Source organism: Anguilla anguilla, chromosome 10, assembly GCF_013347855.1.
Source record: "Anguilla anguilla isolate fAngAng1 chromosome 10, fAngAng1.pri, whole genome shotgun sequence".
NCBI lineage: Eukaryota > Metazoa > Chordata > Actinopteri > Anguilliformes > Anguillidae > Anguilla > Anguilla anguilla.
Genome location: NC_049210.1, coordinates 34,667,359 through 34,687,386, shown reverse-complemented (window position 1 = coordinate 34,687,386; position 20,028 = coordinate 34,667,359). Strand labels below are relative to the sequence as shown.

The 20,028-nt window shown below is 45.6% G+C and overlaps 1 protein-coding gene across 4 annotated transcripts in view; it reads right to left on the bottom strand.

Annotated features, from left to right (window-relative positions):
* Positions 1–20,028, bottom strand: part of adgrv1 (adhesion G protein-coupled receptor V1) — a 156,902-nt gene that overhangs the window by 5,165 nt on the left and 131,709 nt on the right. For all 4 annotated transcript variants that reach the window (XM_035379888.1, XM_035379889.1, XM_035379890.1 and 1 more), the window contains 2 exons: positions 12,068–12,189; positions 2,002–2,187 (listed from right to left, as the gene is read on the bottom strand). In XM_035379888.1, the coding sequence (XP_035235779.1) occupies positions 2,002–2,187; positions 12,068–12,189 (308 nt within the window). The remainder of the gene's footprint in view (positions 1–2,001; positions 2,188–12,067; positions 12,190–20,028) is intronic.

Sequence of the window (20,028 nt, the reverse complement as noted above, 5' to 3'; positions counted from 1 at the left end):
TGTAACAGAGAGTGGAACAGCAAGTCCATCCATCCATCCATCCATATGGGAGGATGTGTCAACCATGTGATAAAATGGCGCTATTTTCAAATACTTTAAAAATAATCCAATTACTTTTTGAAAGCTTGGTAGCAAAGAACCTACCGAGTTCACATATATAAAATTATATAACTTGGGATTTGAAGGTTATTGAGGCTAAGCACCTCGTGCCAAAGCAATAGATGGGAGCTGAACCTCTATCAACCTGATCACAATTAATCTATTTTACAACCCCAGCCTGCTGCTAGCTGATGGAGAAACTGCACGAAAGAGAGAGAGAAGTGGCTCTGTGACTTGCCATTAATATCGGGGCCTGTGCCCCCTATCTAGGGCCATCAGAGATAACTCCAAAGTAACCCTCTCTCCTCATGGGAATGGGCAGCCTGGCTCCATCCAGAAAAAGCAACAAAAGCATAGATCATGGCAGCTTCAAGTTAGCCCAGAATCAGGAAGTGTTGCCATGGCAACAGCACAGCACAGCACACAAGTCATTTAATTAGTCAGATTAGTTGACACATCAGGTCGCTTGCAGTAATCTCCCCTTCACATAATGTTTACCCTAACTCCTCACCATGGCACAGGGGTCAAACAAACACACACACACACACACACACACACATACACGCACCATTCTCCAAGATCATTTGCCATTCTCTCTCCAAGCACACACATTGCTTCCTATTCCGTTATACTTATAAATTAATATAATGGCACAAACAGACAGGTGAGTGCTTAATTCTCTTGAGAAAATAACTGAGACCTTTAAACCCTGCAGAATGGTGCTGAGAGACTGATTAACATACTGTCCCCTGGGTCTAGACCAGCGGTGGGCAACAAGGGCCGTATCTGTTTCTGGTTTTCATGGCAACTACTGGCCTTAATTATTCAATTAGCCTAGCATTTAAGCCGTCTGACAATTCAGCTACGTACATTTCATGATAAGGGCATGAATGACAGCCGAAGACGTCTCGTGTCCCTATATGAAACATTTTACTCAGATCTGAGCTATGAGTGAACGAGTGTTGGTGTATACAGCCAAACAACTCCAGGGTAATTGGTGGAAATGAACTGACCCTTCAAGACCTGAATTGCCCACCCCTGGGCTAGACTGAAGCCATATCTGTGATTCTGGTACCAGAGAGTCAGGGAAGCTACTTAATGCTTCCTGCTTCAGGCCGATGGAATCTGGCCAAGCCTCGAACGGGAGTGTATTAGGCACCATCTGGGACCCGTGGATCCATCCCTGCTGCTTTGAGGAACGGGAGAGATTCCGCCTCTTTTTTTCTCCCCCTTTCACACATTCCTCATCCCAGGGGGCCACCTTCCCAGCGCCTAAAATGTGCTCTGACGGGCGAAACAGGATTACGGGAATCCTCTGGAGACTTCCGTGGGCCGTGCGGGGGCTAAAGTAAATTAAACCCGTCCCGGACTCCGTATCAGGCACGCACGCAGCCAAGAGGGCTTTGAGGTGAGCTTCATTAGTCAGGAGATATTTGGGATTACTCAGATTCTGAGAGGATGGAATGATCTAAGGCAAGTGGCAGCTTCTCAGCCTTCTGACAAACATGTAACTAATTGGCAACTTGCTGATTCATCCAAAAGGCCTATTCCGCAGAATGTGTTCCTCTTTCCCTGCAGTTATTAGGTAAGAAATTGTTTGGTGGTGGTGGCAGTGTGGTATAATGGTTAGGGGACGAGATCTGTACTCTAAAGACTGCAGGTGCAATTCTCTCATAGGACACGCTTATTGTACCCTTAAAGGTTCATAGCATAAATTGCTTCAGTATGTATCCAGCTGTATAAATGGATACTATGTAAAAAGCTACAAAAAAACTGTGCATAACACCGTAATGTAATGCAACGTAACATAATGTAATGGTGATGCACATACCGGTTGGGCCTAGCTGCAAACAGATATCAGGGAGGGGTGAGGCTTAGTAAAGGGGTGGGGTTATGTCTTACCTCCTCCATGGCGCTGATAAGGTTCTGGGTGGACTTGCTGATCTCCCCGCCCACAGAGGGCGTGGCACCGGCCTGGAAGGGGGAATCTAGGGTGCCGTGGCCGTTCATTTCCACGGTGTAGCTGGCCTTCACTGGCCAGCACAGCTGGTTGTGCATGATGACGTACACTACCAGGACGTACAGGCCCTGCAAACCAATAGGAACCAAGGTCAGAGGTCAATGACAGACAAGGTGGAATGCTGGACTCACGCAAATCATTCATGTCACGATGACGTACCAGAAGCACTACATTCACAGTCTCTCTCTTGCACACACTATGGGGCTTAACTTTATGTTGTAGGTTTACATATTTACTATTTGTGAATAAGTTATGTATTAACTGCTACGGTCAGTTGTTACTCTAATGACTTGCCATCTGCATTTTGTTGCCTAAAGCTTTGTGTGTGAATTTATGCAAGTCAATCTGGACCAGAGCATCTGGAAATTGCCTAAACTTAATGATGTCATTTAATAATTTATATACTTTTCTCTGTAAAACTCCCTCTGAAAAATGTAACCACAATGCTTAGTGGGGTGGGTCTTTAAAGGGTAATTACACCCACGATGACATTTTTTGGCTGTAACATGCTTGTATGCCTACTTTATAATGAAACATTTTAATCCATGCTGTTGTTTCAACATTTCTGAAATAATGTTATAAGGCAGAAAAAACTGGTAGAAAATGTATTGGTGCTTCCCTCTAACATTTGAAAAATGCCATCTGGCCCTGCCCCAATTGTGACATGAGAGTACCTCTTTTGAGGTACTCACTACATCACGTAGATGTCAATCAAGATATCCAGCCAGAAAATTTTAGCCGCCCACAAATTTGTCCATTTACTTTTTAATACGATGAAACACTGCCAGCACCTGACTGGCTGAACTGGTTTCAGCCCGTTTTTCAAACCAAAGAAACTTTCTGATATCCCACCTAAACAGTCCACTAAAATCTGAAAACATTTGAGGTGAGAAATAGGCCATGTAATTGTGGAATCGCTATTCATATTTTATCTGCAACCCCTAGTTTTACAGTTTGATCTGAGTTTCATGAGCCAGGCGCAGCTAAACTGTACAAATTATTTTTCTTATAGAATACTTTATGCAAATGAGATGGACACACCTATTCCACCCACCCCAGGATGCATTTATCAAAACTGTGTAGTAGGCAGAGCCAGGCTGAAACAGTGAGTGCAATTACTCTTTAACCCTTTGAAGAGCAGGTTTTTTGGAATGTTTTTTTTTCCTTCAAAATTCTAAGTCAGTGTTCTAGAACTCCACTGCTTTCAATTATCAGGAGACACACCATTGTCACGTCAGCATTAGAATGTTCAGTTAAGGACATTTTAATCACATGTTTTTGAAACCTTAAAAAATTAAGACTGAGCTTCACAGTATTGCTCATTACAGGAACAAAATGTCTTCTCTAGCAAAGAAGGGTTTCAGTTTCTGCCACCGCAAACTGCTCAGAGAGCTACAGCAGACAGCAGAGCTCCATTAGCTTATTTACCCAAACAGAGCTGCGCAGGTGTGCTGTTTGCTACACAATAGCTGAACACACAGTGTGAATGCTCCCAGTGCTAATGCTCCCACAAGTCTACAGCCCTTCCCCCTTTCCATGGGAACCATGGCAACCAACAAGCGCTTAGATGATCCATCAGTGTTCAAGGGGCAGTGCAGACTCCAGTACGTTCTGTGAGTTATTAGTATAATAGTGCAGGTAGTCTGACGTGTAAAGACAGCTGAGGTAATGTAGCCTGCTTCCTGCCTCACACAGGTTGAGGTGAGGCTGGAGCGTACAAAGTGAAGTTCCCAGGACCTGACCCGTCTGACTTTTTGACCGAGACGAGTCTGTGTGAAACCTGGTGACATCATCACAACCGTCACCACCACAATTATCCAGCTGCGGTCCCCCCCCTAAACAGCCAGACAACCTCTGATTAGTATAGAGTGCCTATACTATAGAATGTGAAATATCCCACTGCGTCCAGTCATTTTGCAACAAACGCAACAAGAGCGTCACGCTGGATAATTAAAAGGTGGAGGCAGACTCTCCCCCCCACCCTCTTCTCCAGCACCCCATGCTTTTCCTTTCCTGGATGTGTTACTATGGGTGTGTGTGTCTTTACTTTGGGTGTGTGTGCGCATGTGTGTATGTCCTTACACTGGGTTAGTTTATGCCCTTACTTGAGGTGTGTATGTCTGTGTGTCTTTACTTGGGTGGTTGAGTGCATCCTGACTTTGGGTGTGTGTGTGTGTGTGTGTGTGTGTGTATGTGTGTGTATGTCCTTACACTGGGTTAGTTTATGCCCTTACTTGAGGTGTGTATGTCTGTGTGTCTTTACTTTGGGTGGTTGAGTGCATCCTTACTTTGGGTGTGTGTGCGTGTGTGTGTGTGTGTGTGTGTGTATGTGTGTGTATGTCCTTACACTGGGTTAGTTTATGTCCTTACTTGAGGTGTGTGTGTCTGTGTGTCTTTACTTTGGGTGGTTGAGTGCATCCTTACTTTGGGTGTGTGTGTGTGTGTGTGTGTGTGTGTGTGTGTGTGTGTGTGTGTGTGTGTGTGTATGTGTGTGCGCATGTGTGTGTATGTCCTTACACTGGGTTAGTTTATGTCCTTACTTGAGGTGTGTGTGTCTGTGTGTCCTTACTTTGAGTGTGAGTTTGTGTGCGTGCGAGTTACTCCGTTGGTAGCGTGCTCAGCCCCATTTTATGTCTCTCTCATGACCCAGAAATTTTAAAACGCATTTTCCCCATGGCTTCCTCCAGACGTGTTGTCCCCCCATTCACCCCTCACCCCCATCACTCTGAGTCTGTACGAATCTCCATGGTGAAGGAGGAGATGTCGCTGTCAGTTCCACAAACGGGGGGCCAGGCTGGAGATGTGAGGGAAAGCTAGTGTGTGTGTGTTTATGTGTGTATGCAGATGTGTGTGTGTGTGCGTGCTTGTGTGTGTGTGTGTGTGCGTGCTTGTGTGTCTGTGTGGGGAGGGTCAGGAGGGGTCACGTGACAATCCTTGCGTTTGGCACACATTCCTTTCATGCATGATGCAAAAACCCTCCGTTTCGCCTCGTCAACCCCCCACCTGGATGTACATGTACCCAGCCCTCTCCTGGGCGCAGACACGCTTCCCCGAGTCATGTGACATGCCCCCCCCCCCCACCACCCCCCGCTGAGCACCAGCACAGGCCACTACCCCCTAGCACGCAAACCAGCAGAGACTACAACAGAGCCTAACCCACTAAAACATCCGCACGCCCAACCCCCTCACCTTCCCATGTGAATACTGTGCACTCCACTAAACAAACACGTCTACTTCATTTATGACAAGCTGGGGTTTTTAAGCTCCAGAGGACTGATGCTAAAAAAAGGTGACTTGCCATAGATTTTTAAATCAAAATCCACACCTATCACCTATTATAGAAGTAATAGGAAGCATAGATACCCCATAACTAGCACTCATAGAATAGGTTTGTTTTGGGGTCAGTAACAGAAACAAAGACACATTTGCTCATTGGCCTGTTCTATCATTCCAAAGCTAAACTTTGACAATGTTCCATATAGAGTTGACTGTGGAGGGTAACGCATCAGGTAAATAACTAATTTCCCATTAACGTACTCATTTGGCTTGATGGCTTAATGTTACATAAGACTACACAGAGAGGCAAGAGACACAAGCTTGAAAAACACAGATTTGCCATGAACAGGTCACACAGAGCAATACTTATGAATGCCAGAGATAATTCCACTCCAGTAATTAAAGAGGAACTCGATGCGTCGTCAAAGGTCACGGACTCACACGCACCGATGCGGCGCCTTTAAAAGCACATTTATGGCCCGAACGAGGAGCCTCCATCACGGCCTTATTATCTGAATCTGATAAAGAAAGATCAGCCCCGCTATGGCGACACCGGACAGACCTGCAGAACATATTTTATAGCTTTGCGCCGGTTATGTAAGTGTTCCTGGCCTGTCGCCTTTATTGCCAGACGGACTCCATGTCGGGGAGAGGGCGCGATCGTTACTGACGCTGTGAGCGACTCTAAGGGGTTGGGTCAAGTGTGTGTGTGTGTGTGTGTGTGTGTGTGTGTACATGCATGCCTGTTTTCTTATATGTGCACGGGCGTGTATGTGTATCTGCCTGTGTGTATGAATGATTGTCTGTGTGCGCGTGTACGTGTGTGTGTGTGTGTGTGTACATGCAAGGCTTGATTGGCTCTCCAGAGAAACTGCTTCGCTGGAAGGCGTCAGAGTGGGACTCCTAAAATAGGTCTTATTTGTTTTTCCAGCTCTAATCTGTTTACGTGATCGTTCCGAGGCGGACGATGGGGAACAATTGCCGAAAATGACGACGAATCAGTTCTCTCGGCCAAAAAAAACGCACGGGGCGGAAATTTAAATTACAATGAAGGGGAGCTTATTTACAGCGAGTGCTTCTTTCAGGATACAGAAAAGTCACCTGCACGTTGTCCTGTCCTGCACGTCCTCCATTGTTTAAAAAGAAAGGAAACAATGCTAGCGCGCTTACCGGCGGTGGCAATCTCAGCCAGACCGTCGCCTGGAGAGGTAAATAGAGCCATGGAGATCTGATTATTTCAATATTTGTCAAGCAAAAAAAAAAAAAAAAAACTGCAGATAAAAAAACTGATAAAATGATGGTCTTCCATCCTGTGTGTGGGACAGATCTGACGTGCACAGTAAAATGCTCAGTGTTAAATCAACTCTTACAGAGTACATATGGTCTCTATTGAACTCATACGTACTCTGTTAGAGTTATATTAAGACTGGACATCCTACTGTGTGGAATGTGGGGTGAAGGGCAGGGGCTTCGGAGTCAAGGAGGGTTGGTTGCTACCTGAGGTATCCCCAGCCCTGCTCCTGGAGAGCCATATGGCTCGCCGGGTTCTGTTTTAACCTTAAAATCAGCACCTATATCAGACCCATGAATCCAGGGGAGGTGAGAGGGCTGTGTGGAGAGTGGCTGCAACTGACTGATCGAGCGCTAAGTGACTACAAAACCCAGCGTACCCTGCGGCTCTCTACGACTGAGACTGGATATCCCGCCATTAGCTGCTTCATTAAAGACTGTCCACACATCCCCCCCCCCTCACCCTCCACCCCACACACACGCATGCTCACACGCACACACACACACACACACACACGCACACACACACACACACACACACACACACAGCCCACTGCACACCAAACGTCAGCTGAGACATCTGCGTCTGTTTACTCCTTTTCCCCAGCCAGGTGTGGTTAAAACCCGACGCCAAACACGCTGCTGCAGTAAACGCCACAGCGGTGCCGGCGACACGATCTGAGAACGGAAAATCAGCATCACAGAAAACTAACGAGAAAATAAAACGCCACAAAGGGTTTCCGAGAAGGAAAACAAAAGGCCCTCACAAAACAAACGCTGTGTAAAGCAATCTTTTTCCGCAATCGCTGTCAGATTCAAAATTCACAGATTCACAGCAACCAGAGAAGACTCGTTCGGTGGAAATTAAATTTTATATGTATATGCGGTCCTTTCGTTATCACTGTGCCCGATACAAATCGACGGCACATTTTTTGCGTATCGCTTGTTTGCTTGTCAGTTGATAACGTGTCCAGGGATTATCTGGTTTCCTCTCAGCATGCACAACCATGTGCACTTCTTGGCCTTCTATTGAATCAGAAGCAGAGGTGATTGGGAACACTATTTGACGACCCACTCTGGCTTTTATACCTGCATCCATTCGACACTTAGAGTTCCTAGGGTCTCCACCAAAGCAAATCGCATGCAAAACAGAGATGACTAAAGAACAGTCGCACGTAGGTCGGCATCGAGAAAAACGATTCGGCTATTTGTATACTTGCTATGTTTTTCATATACTTTACCTTTATTTAACTGGCAGGCCACCTGGGAACTCATTTGCAGGGATGACTTGGAGATTCAAAGTGTGGAGGGAATGCAAAAGAATACACAGCCAATCAGATTTAGGGGAAAGGTGCCAAAATGCCCTGTCCTGCTGTTTTGTGGGAATTTGACCGGGGCACCAGGGTTATTCTAGCTCTTTCTTAAAAAAGTGAAAAAAACATTTGACAAGCCATAGTGACTTTTATACCAGTGAATCTTCAACAGTGCCAAAGCAAATCACATATAAAACACAAGTAGAAAATGGCCGTGTTTAGAACTGAAAAAAGTACCACATATCTGAATACGAAGGATGCACTGTACAGTATATGACGCTGAGGAACCACCCCAGACAGACAGCCAGCTTATATCAAGTAGCTCTGAAAGCTGACATTAGAGAACAGTGACCATAGAGCTGTTGGAGATTAAAGTAGTACACTGTTAACCTGGTTTTCCCCTGCCTCTTGGGCACTGCTAACAAGCAGCACATGGTCTGGTGCACCAGATGTATACTAAGTCCCTTCACACAGGTTTTGCAGCTTGTTGCCAGTATTGCTTGATGGAACACTTTGACCAAAGCTGCCCTGACCCACAGTCATTATAAACCTGTATGTTTAGAAAAAGGATTAGATACACTTGCTTCTCTGTGCGGTAGGATGTGAGAAATTTGTTTTGCAAAAAGGTCCTGGGTTTGAATCCCGGCCTGGGGCATATGCCACGGGGGCATATTCTCCCCGTGTCCGTGCGGATTTCCTCCCACAGTCCAAATACATGCAGGTAGGCTAATCGGTATGAGTGTGTGAGTGAATGGTGTGTGAACGGTGTGTGTGCCCTGCGATAGATTGGCGGCCTGTCTAGGGTGTAATCCTGACTCTTGCCCAATGCACGCTGAGATAGGTTCCAGCAACCCCCGCAACCCTGCCCAGGATAAGTGGGAATAGATAATGGATGGATAGATGGATGGACCATAAAACCATGTATCTTGATCTACCAAAGCAGTATTTACAACTATGTATGAGGAATAACGTTGCATTTTTGGACTGAATGGCCTAAAATGGGAGCATTCACATAAACACACAGTTGTTTTACAGCTTTTCCGCAATACTTTTGGAAGAGTTACTCTTATCTCTGTGAACACAACACGTTCATTCATTTAAGCTTGAGTTGTGAAGGGAAATGACTCCACGGTTAATGATTACTTAAAAGTAAAGATCACCACACTGCGCACTGATTGAACCAACCACTCAGCGAGCTGGACTTTGGAAAGTGAACAGCTGCTGGCAATCATTATGATGGATTAAAATGACACAGCCAATGGGTGACAGAAGTCACTAAGAAAAGTACATGACATTGTTCACAGGACATTCGGATATGTCAGACTTAAGTATTAAATAGTAGCTTGTAGTTCTAGAAAAAGAAGGTGATCAATAGTTGATGACCTGACAAAAAGGTGAAATGTTCTGCTGTCCTCTTGTTGGCACAACCTCAGGTGTTTTTTTTTTTTTTTTGCATATATAATCGCTGAAAGAAATTTCTTGAAGGCTGTACTTTAATTATCTTGATCACGTTTTTTTTTTTTTTTTTTTTTTTTGCATTTGGCCTGTTTTACGGTGTCAGTGCTTCAAAGAAACAAATGACTGGTATTTATTTTGTTAATGCTGCAGTTGCTAACTCCTTCCATCTAAAGGTCAGATGTGTTTTTTCATTTTCCTTTATTAATTTTTTTACAGCTAATCAATTGTGCTAGATATTGAGTGTTTATTATAAAGGATGGTCTTTTGGATTTGACAATATCTGTATCCAGAATACAGGCCTTTAAATCGATCTACACACTGCCACCTCAGCAGTGTTTCGTACAGTAAGGTGGAAAACAGGATGCTTTCAAATGCCACCTTGTTCAATGGTCTTCCACGGGGTTGATGGGAAGTGGCTGCTTCCTTTATTGGTGGGTGGAAAGGGCTCTAGTGCTTCTCTGGGGCGGATGTGGCTGGGGCAGAGCCAGTTACTGTGCTAGCTGTTAGCGCCGTAGCTAATTGGGGCAGGAATCCGAGTGGAAACAATCGCAACTTTTGTTCAGAGGTTTCAGAAGACGCCCTCGGGACCTGCCCTGTCCTGAAGTGAGACATCACACAGAATAACGCCCCCCTCCCCACACATCCTTAAGCCAGGACTACCACTACCACAGGACTATTTTTTGCTGTTTTCCAACAGACAGTGCACGTTCTGTCTGAGGATGAGAAGGACTGAACACTATGGAGTCTATTTCTGCAGTTTTTCAGTTAAAAGAATGGCTATCAGCCAACAATGTTAAGATATCATAAATCAACACCCCTTTCAAATAACAACATTTTAATCTCCTTAATATTGGTCATTTTATGTTCTTAAAATATTCTACTTGACATATACCTCATTACTGATTTGTACCCAAGTACTGATTTGTCTAGCTTACGGGTCTGTTGATCAATAAGACCCAATAAAGATGCCATTCACTGTCTTACTTCCACTCTATATACAGTAGATTATCCACCAGCCAGTCAGCCACCGATTATGCAGTCGGGTAACAAAAGGTCAAGGTTTTCAACAGTGTTCAACAACGCAGAACATGGCTGATTATCTGCTGTGGGGCAACAGCTGATGAACGTTGATGAATTTCACAAACCGAGATTAGAGAGCTGTATAGTGTATATACCCCAATATACAGATATCTGTCAGTTTATCACGCACGTTGATACTCGAGCAGCAATATTGATATTCTAACATACATAAGACATTATAACATTTCATCACAGAAAACAGGGCTCAGACCTACAGTGACCTGCATAATGTTTGGTGCAATGACTGATTGATTTGTTATTGATTTGGCTCTGCACTTAAACAATTCACATGAGGTCAAAGCGCACATTCTCAGATTTTATTTAAGGGTATTTTCATATTTTGGTTTCACATTGTATAAATTACAGCACTTTGTACATAGCCCCACAATTTCAGGGCACTTTCATCACGTGAATTTTTAAAATTACAAATCTAAAATTGTAGAGTACAGAACCAAATCAAGAAAAAATATGTCCCAAACATTATGAAGCTCACTATATATAACATTGATCAGTTTATCAACATTATTAGCATATTGGTATGATAGAAAATGACATCAAGCTAATGAGCAAGCAAGAATGATGGGTGTATTTCAATGTCTATCAAATGGAAAAGAACAACAAAAACTTGGGCAAATTTACTTGACTCTCAAGGACAGTGAGATATTGGTCATCTTTCCATGAGTTTTTTGATGAGAACATATTTGAGGAATTTACCATGGGAACCCTGAAATTGACTGGTGTGTGAGAAGTACATTCTGCGGAAAAGTGACCATCAGCATCCCACAAGCATCATTCAAAAGCAGAGGATGCGTTTCTTTTGTTCGCACATCTAAGGATAGTTTCAAAGTAAACAATACCACATTCATTGATACAGACAGGGTCACCACCGCTCCATTATAGGAACTGCCTTTGTCGATCGATATCTTACATGCACGCCAAGTCTTTGAAAATCAGTTCTCATAAAAAATAGCAGCTAGAGAATGAGCAGGCTCACTCAAATTACGGCTTTCCACGGGCCTGCTGCAGTGCTACAATGCCCTGTCAACTTGGCAGAGGGAAGATAAGCACACATTCTCCACTTTAGTGTGTGCTGTCAGCTAGTGTGTTTTGCTCTATGGCCCATTAGCTAAACTGTGAAGTCAGTTTAGAGGAGTACCTTTCATACAGTTAAGACTGCAGGTGAGTGAGTTGCACATTGATAGAGGGACATACTGTACATTCCTTTCAACTGAAAACCCTCCCTCTCTGTGTGACGAAAGAGAGACTGCACAGACCTTTCTGGGACAACCATGGCAACAACAAAGAAATCAACCAGATTAATATCAGCACAATAAGAGGAAATGGGGATAGTAACTGGAAATGGGGATAGTGACAGGAAATGGGGATAGAAACAGGAAATGAGAATAGTAACAGGAAATCAGGATAGTGAAAGGAAATGAGGATAGTAACAGGAAATGGGGATAGAAACAGGAAATTATAATAGTGACAGGAAATGGGAATAGAGACAGCATGTTGATGACGGCTCTCTTACCAGCAGGAAGTTGAAGATGACTAAGAGAATGAACGTCCACAGATATCTGTAGGCCATGTGGAGCCCCGCCCATAGCCAGACCAGGGTCACCAAGGTGAAGAGAACCAGCACCATCGGCACTTCTGCAAAGCAAGGCACAATCGACGGACCAATCAACAAACCAAATAAAATTTTATCGATGATACATAATGTGTTTTACATTTTCATAAGGAGATTGAGGACTGTGACAAATGTGATTATTATTTATTCCTATCTCATATGATGATAATGTCATCATTTTATCAACATCTTTTGTCCCTTCCACTGGACGCTACAGGGCACAGCTTCAACTTCAGCTTCAGAATCAAGAACCAGCTTCTGTAGGCAAGCCTGGGCTTTCCTGCCCTTTCCCCCTTAGCGATACTCTGACACCTAAGCCTGACATCTTCATTTATTTATACACTATTTCAGGGGTGGCCGACCCTGGTCCTGCAGAGTCACAGGGCTGGCTGCTTCTGTCTCTGTGTTAAAATCGCCAACCAAAGCAGATAAGGTGAGATAAGGTCGACTGGGTAATAAACTGCTTTCATTGATCAGTTAAGTGCCGAGCACGACTCGGGAAACCAGCAGGCCCTGTGCTGCGGCTCTCCACTTAAAAGCCGGCTACCTCATGCTATGTGACCTGTGCAAAACAAAACAATGCAAGGAATGGCTTGGCGAAAACCAGAACCGACAGTTGTGGGGGGAAAAGTGGGTGCACGTCTAATCAGTGTTTTTGCTAGGCCCGTTCAGCCAAGGTAGCCACATCTTCGTCGGTGTGCGGACCTGGCGCTCTGTTCCACCGTTTCCTCTCTTGCCCGAGGGAGGCCAGCCAGTATTTCCAGAATGTGGAGAATCCCTGTGTACGGAGCTCCCTTTATTGCTCCAGCTCAGCCAAAACACAGCCGTTTATTGAATGCTGCTGGACTCAACAGTGACAGCAAGGAGCCGGCACGCAAGGAACAAATATGGGCGGGAGGAGGGGGTTGGGGATGGGGAGGTATTGGACAGCCAACTGTTCCCAGCTGGCTGAGGGAGGGTGAGGTGGGGGAGAGGGGCAGGGGTCATCCACACAGACAGCACGCACTAGCTTTCAGGCGGTTACTGGGAAAATAAACACTGAGAAAGAAGCAAAAACAAACCAGACAACAGATCCTGGCAGACGTCCATACTGTACAAGCTCCCGTTAACCTACTTTCTTTCAGAGCAAACCGGTTCCAGTGTCGGTGGGGCGAGAACAAGGCGAGACAAGCGACTGGTCCTGCTGGCCAGTGGCCAATCAGGTCTCCTCCCTGTGCGGCTGACTGACATGTATGCTTGTCTTCGCCCCCTGGGGTAAGTGCAAGGAGCCATGTCTATGTACATGTAACCAGAATTAAACTGACCACCTGTTTCCAAGATAATGCCTGTTTCCAAGATAATTTGTGTTGAAAATCGCTTGCAGAATGACAACTGCCTCTGAATCTATAAAGGGAAACTCCGTAGTCAACTGCGTGGTTTATCTCATTGATCAAAAGGGCAGCAGCCATTCTTTTGAACTATGGAAATTCCAGTGCTAGTTTATGCTGTAGTTATGTAACATCAGGGGACAAAAGACCAGTGAAAGACTGTAACAGGGAGTTTTGCACTGAAGTCATGACTGAGCTGTCACATGATGCACCAGGGCGCCCCTTGATTGGACAAAGCAGCGGCAGATGGGTGGGGGGGGGGGGGTTCACCCCTGCTCTTACCAACACTTTGATTCGTGTACACTGAATGGCCTGGTGCAAAGAGCTGCATATTTTATCCTCAAGATTAATAAAGGAACAAACATAATCGGCTCGCATTTGTCAGCAGGATAAAAAAAAAAAAGCTGAGTCAGCAAAGGTCAGGATGCATTGATCATTCAGAGCTCCTTCCCAGCCCGTTATTATACATCCAGGCCCCCGAACTGTGCCCGTACTGTTCAGCATCTCGCATTCGTGTTTAAGGCAAGACCCTCGACTCGATTTACCCAGCCAGTGAGCAGTTACGCTCGAGAAAAGCGATCCAAACAAAAGGGCCTCTGAATTTTAATGCTCTCCCTCTGAAGAAAAGGGGAAATGAATATTTAATTCTGCAGTCAGCGCTCCCACCAGATATCTGAGTCACAAACGCTCTCTATTTACACAGATTTTATCTTCACATTAATGCTACCATCCACACCCCCACCCCCCAGCTCTCTCTCTCTCTCTAGTACTAAAGCACTCATAATGAATATATAAATGCGTATATATTTAACCTCAACAGAGCAGCATGCAGCTGTTCAAGCTTGGAGTAAATCTCACATTAAGTACACAGGCAGTGGGGAATACGTGCCTGTACACCAGACACACAGTTGAGGGCAGGGTAAGGGCGTGGTTAGTGAGGCACGACACAATGGGAACACGGGTCTGGTGCGGTTAAATTTAAATAAAATAAAATCAGAAACAATTTAATATAATAGCATAGTGCTTTCTACAGAGAACAGTCAGAAGGAGAACTGAGCAAAAACCAGGCCTGAAAACAAAAAAAGCAAGCAGTGAGCTAAAATACTGGACGAAAAGGGAAGAAAAACACACGAACGGTGGTGAGGAAAAACTCCCCAATAGTAGAAAATCTAGGGGGGAGCCTGGCTATAGAGGGGGAGCCCATCCTCCACTGGCTAGCCAGGTGTAAAGTAGAGGTAGAATGGATGCGACAGAAATGTAATAAAGGATCAACCACCTCAAGTTTGGGATTGGATATGGGGGAATGGTTATATCCCTTGCTAACGGTACGCTGAATACCTCTTTTGGAGCCTCCTTATCACTAGCAGGCCCTGCCTGTTTGGGCCCTTACTCCCCCCACCAGCCTCACACTGGGACACAGCACCATAAACCTCGAGATTAAATAGAAGTTTGAGTTTGCTTTGATGAATACCCACAGAAGGCACGGGCTTCTCCCTATCTACTATAAACTTGCTCATCCCTGTGGCTTCGCAAAACCAAAACGCGTTCGTTTCCAGCCCCGGGGACGTCAACGGCAACGGCACTCGGAAAAAAGGACGTCAGCCCTGGAGTGGTAAGACGGGACACTGTAAATACACGGCACCTTCTGGAAATTTCCAAAGCGTGAATATGAAAGTATGACAGACAGGAAGAATAACCCAGAGCGCTAAAACATCCAGGGTGCTTAATCCTAGAGAATAAGCAGGTGGAACTATGTCGGAATGTGCTTGCCGAGAAGTAGCGTCTCCTTGGAGAATTTAAATACCACGGGGAAACAATGGCATGATGTAAATATGAAGGGATCTGCATAACTTTGTTTTTGTGAGGGGGTAATTTAAGCCCACCAACCCTCCCCCCTTGAAAAGATAAAGGAGTGAAGACTGGTGTCCATGTTTTTAAATGACAGTCACAGAACATGAAAATTATAGCAATTTTGATATTGAGAGCCGGAGAGGGGTATTACATCATTACAGGAGCATTATGCCCCATTAACACTCTTGTCACGCAGTAGAAGTTGTCCTGGGGGATAGCATTCAGAAGTACAAACAGTACCAGACCCACATACGCACGTTAATATTAGTTTTGATTCGTGCGACGGGCTCCTGTGTTCCATCTGCTGTGTTTTGGTCAGTGTACACTGAATAAGCTACTGACCACTTGCCAATTTGCTGTTTTTGCTGCACTTGGTCCTGACGTGTTTGGGCGGCCAGAGAAAATAGCGACTGCTAAAGATGAACAAGGTAGGGTGTTGTTTTTCGGTCAGGGTGCAATGGCGAATAGGGTGTGAAAGTAAGGCCAGGAAGGCCACACCTTCATCTACGGGAAAATCACAACAGAAGGCACGTCGATATGCCTTCCTCCTTGATTCTGCGTACGAATGATGTCACTTCCTTCCCCCTGCCTCTGAGCACACGTGCTCGCTGTCAGGGAAGAACTCCCACAGCGGCGGGACCGCGAAGCCTTGCGCTGGGAGGGCCGGGCGGAACGTTGGATAAAAGCGTGTCTTTAATGTAGAGCTCGCCCAAATTTAGCCTGTCACAGCAGGCCCCCGACCCCGCCGTGCGCAACGGCCCGCTCGCCTCCGCTCAGAGACAAGCGGCTGACTGTGTGCTCCCAGGGCGGCCCACTGTGTTTGCAGGGAAAATACGAAAAGTTTACTTAGCAGGGAGGTGAGATGATTTAACAGTCAGGGTAAAATGGAACTGAAAGTGGGGAAGACACACACACACACACACACGCACACTTAAAAACACACACACACACCACACACATACATAAAAGCAAACATATGAGAGACCGATAAAGAGAGAGAGAGTGAGAGAGAGAGAGCAAAAGAAAGAGACCATTAATGATTACAAAATAAAAAATCGACTTCCAAATTCATCAGTTTACGCAGGCAAAACCGAGAAAACCTTTGATATGCGTTAACTTATGTGTATCCATGACAACAGGAATTCAATGAAGAAAAGGTTTCAAGTAAAAGGGCAATGAAACCCACTGGCCATTCGGCCGAAGTCCCTGTCATGTAAAGACAGAAAGATTGCCTCAGATTTGGCTCCCAGGTGCTTGGCTCGGTTTGGTCCGACTGAATGATTCTCTCACCGAGTCTTGAAAGGGAAGAGACCATACATCATTCATGGCAGAGGTGGATAAATCATCGCGCCCCCTGGCTCAAAGCTGAAATATCCTCCGGCGTGCTGGCTGGCGTCCTACGAAATTTGAGCGAAAGACTGGCGGCCTGTTCCGCCGCGATGAGAAGGCATGCTATTAAATGGCTGTGGCATACAGTAAATACAGATTTGGGCTGGGTACAGATACAGGGTTTTGGCCGGTTCACAGGGTTCATCAGGGTTCCACTTATCTCTTTAAAAGAACTAAACATTCCAAGCGGGCAGTAAGGTGGGCAGAGGAGAGAAGTGGCCTTAATGGGCACAGTCGCGGGAGTCGCGTCTCGCTGCGAACTGCGCAGCCTGGCTGCGAGCCAGAGCGGCACAGGGCAGATGCTCCACCAGCCGCGCTCTCCGTGACCCGTCAGCGGCGTTGCTGCGGCACCCCGATGCGCGCCTCGCTCGCCGGGTCAGCGATACGCAGCAAAATGTTCAGTGTTAAATCGACAACTGTTGGACTCGTACGTTCTCTGTTAGAGCTGAATTAACACCGGACATTTAGCAGTGTGGAAAGTCAGTTGTTGAAGCTGCAAACCTAAAGCAAAGAAAGCTTGTTGAACAAAAAAAAAAAGAATCTACTTGATTTGCCTAGTGACGAGAACAATCTTGGTTTGAGATAGCCCGAGATTAATTCGGCCAATCCACAGACTCACAGACCAAAAAGCTTTGTTCCTCGATAGAGAGAATGCTGCTGTCAACTAAAAGTCACAGGCTAAGGAAGATTGGGTCCTCGAGCATTCTGGGAAAGAAACCAGTGGTATTTTCCTTACATTCATTACATTGAGGAATGTAGCACACACTCGTATCTAGAGCAAATTACTCAGCTTGTATTCCTGCATACCATCCAGTTATACAACTGTACATTTACGGAAGCGATTCAGGATAAGAAGCTTGTCGGAAAGTGCAGTGGCCTTGACCCACATGGGAATAAATCCAACAGTTTTTGAGTTACAAGCCCAGTTCCCTAACCAGTATGCTATGCAGCCACCCTACTTTCTTTGAGAAAGTAGGTCGGTAATTTGACCTTGAGTCCCTTCGTCTGGCTGATATGGATTCAGAGCAACTGCGGACCACATCTTTAGCATATCTTTGTCTAGTCTTTCCATATTATTTATTTATTTTTTTTGCCGATTTTGGAATGCACAACCAACCAACCAATGGTGTTGCGCTGCAACGCAAAACTCCCGCCCCTTAAAGCAAATCTAATGCACGGCGTGTGATGGACGGACCGGGAGAATTGAGTCACAGCCATGTCCTGATGCCTCACCAAGGCTTCTGGGGGGAAAATCATAGCAAACAAAATGACACATGACAGAATTCTCAAAAGCGCTTACTACCGACCTCTGCAATATCAGCAGAAGGAGGTGAATGAGCAACTGCTTCTGCAGGAAATTGGTGGTGAGTGTATATATCACAAAGGAGAGAAGGAGGAAATGATCTGTGCCAATATTTATAAACAATCCCGGACCGCTGATCTGGGGTCAGTTTAGTCTTAGAGCTCATAATGGATAAGGTTAGGATACACACATAAGAGACCTGATCCTCGATCAGCACTGATATTGTACCGGCCCCCGAAATTGTTAGTGTTGACATCACCTGGCCACAGATCAAAGTGACTGTTTTCTTTCCTCTTATCTCCCAGCAGCGCAGGCCCCATGAGCGACTATCTGAAAACATTTTACAAGGGTCACATCTGGTCACGGTTTTACAACTCCTTATCATATCATTCCATCATTATCGGCTGGAAAATCCAAATCCAACGTTACATAACGAGCGCAAAGTTTCACTTGTCATAACAGAGCAGTATTCACGGTATCATAACGCGGCAGCTAGACTGGCTGTTGTTCAGATACTCGACAGGCAGTAAAGCAATCCGTACGATTATAATAGGTGACCTTGTGTTGAAATTCAATTTGAGATAATAGGGAGACTATATAGTTTATATTACGATGTGCATTATTTCATCTATAAGAATTGTGTTGGAGATGAGGAGGAACTTTTTGTTGGAGAGGAGAAGAGACATATTGTTTTTTTTATAGAAAAAATCAACAGCTGCCTTTGGATACCGAAAACTCCGAGGGGAAAACCAAATGCAAGATATGTAATCTAAGATAAGATAGATCACATTTTACTGTGTTAAACGCATGCCCACTGCACCTTCTTAGCCTTGGTACAATGACTATATAATCAGCAGAAACTGCACTCTCATGCCTGGCAGTTAAAGTGTACGGTATTGTCATTATAATTAAAAGTACAAATATACCCAGTAAATGTCAGTGAGGTTGGAACATGTAGCTCTAATTTTGGCTCTCGGCACATCAGGAAAGACAAGGTCAGCGATTCTACGCCTCTCAACCTTGTCCACAGTGCCAGGGCTACAATTTGGGATTAGCGAGCAGGCTGGCATTTGGAAAGACCCGCTCCGTGCACTGGGTGTCTGGAGCTGTAGTGAAATGGCTTCCTGATCCCACACGGTTCTTGTTCTAGGCCTGTGAAAGGCATCGTGGGCAACGGAGGCTCCACTCGCGTTGGAAAGTCTACCAGGTCTACATCGTGCTCAGTTGTATTTATGTAATATTCAGAATATTAATAAAAATAAAGACATGCAACTTTAATGAACTTTGAAACAAAAAATATAACTATAAATACCATTCACTTTGTATTTACCATCAGTAGGAGGGTGTCTTACTGAAAGTACACCACATACTTGCAACCGAAACCACTCGCCAACATTAGCTTGTGGGCGCACAAAAAGATGTGCTAATTGCCTACACCATTTCCTTTGCTATCGCATGCACCCAAAGCCACCACGTCGGTGCGATGTGTCTGCAGGTGAATGCAGGAACACGGCTTAAATTCACACGTGTGTGTCCTGTGGCGAGGCCCAGACTGGCCGAGAGCCCGGCAGCGCCAGCCAAATAAAACACCGCGTGTGACGACTGCTAGCGCCCCGCGACGCACGCCGCGCGACAGCGAGGGTGCTTATCAGCCCGGCCAATCAGTCCGCTCGGCTGTATCTCAAACAGGTACGCGCAGTACGCAGGCCTGACGTAGGTCGACTGACTGACAAGAACCGATATTCGAAGGCGAGGGGAAAAACTCGACCGACAGCCGAGGTCCACCTCGAAAAAGGCCCAGAAGTGGCCCCCTGCTCCAGCTCGGCGACGCGACGGGCGTCGCTCGAATCTCGGCAGCGCCCGCTGGACGTTAGCCGCCCGCTAGCCGGCTGTGATTCACGCACCCGGGAGGAGGGCCTCCACACTCCTCTCTAATGAGAAGAAGCTGGAAC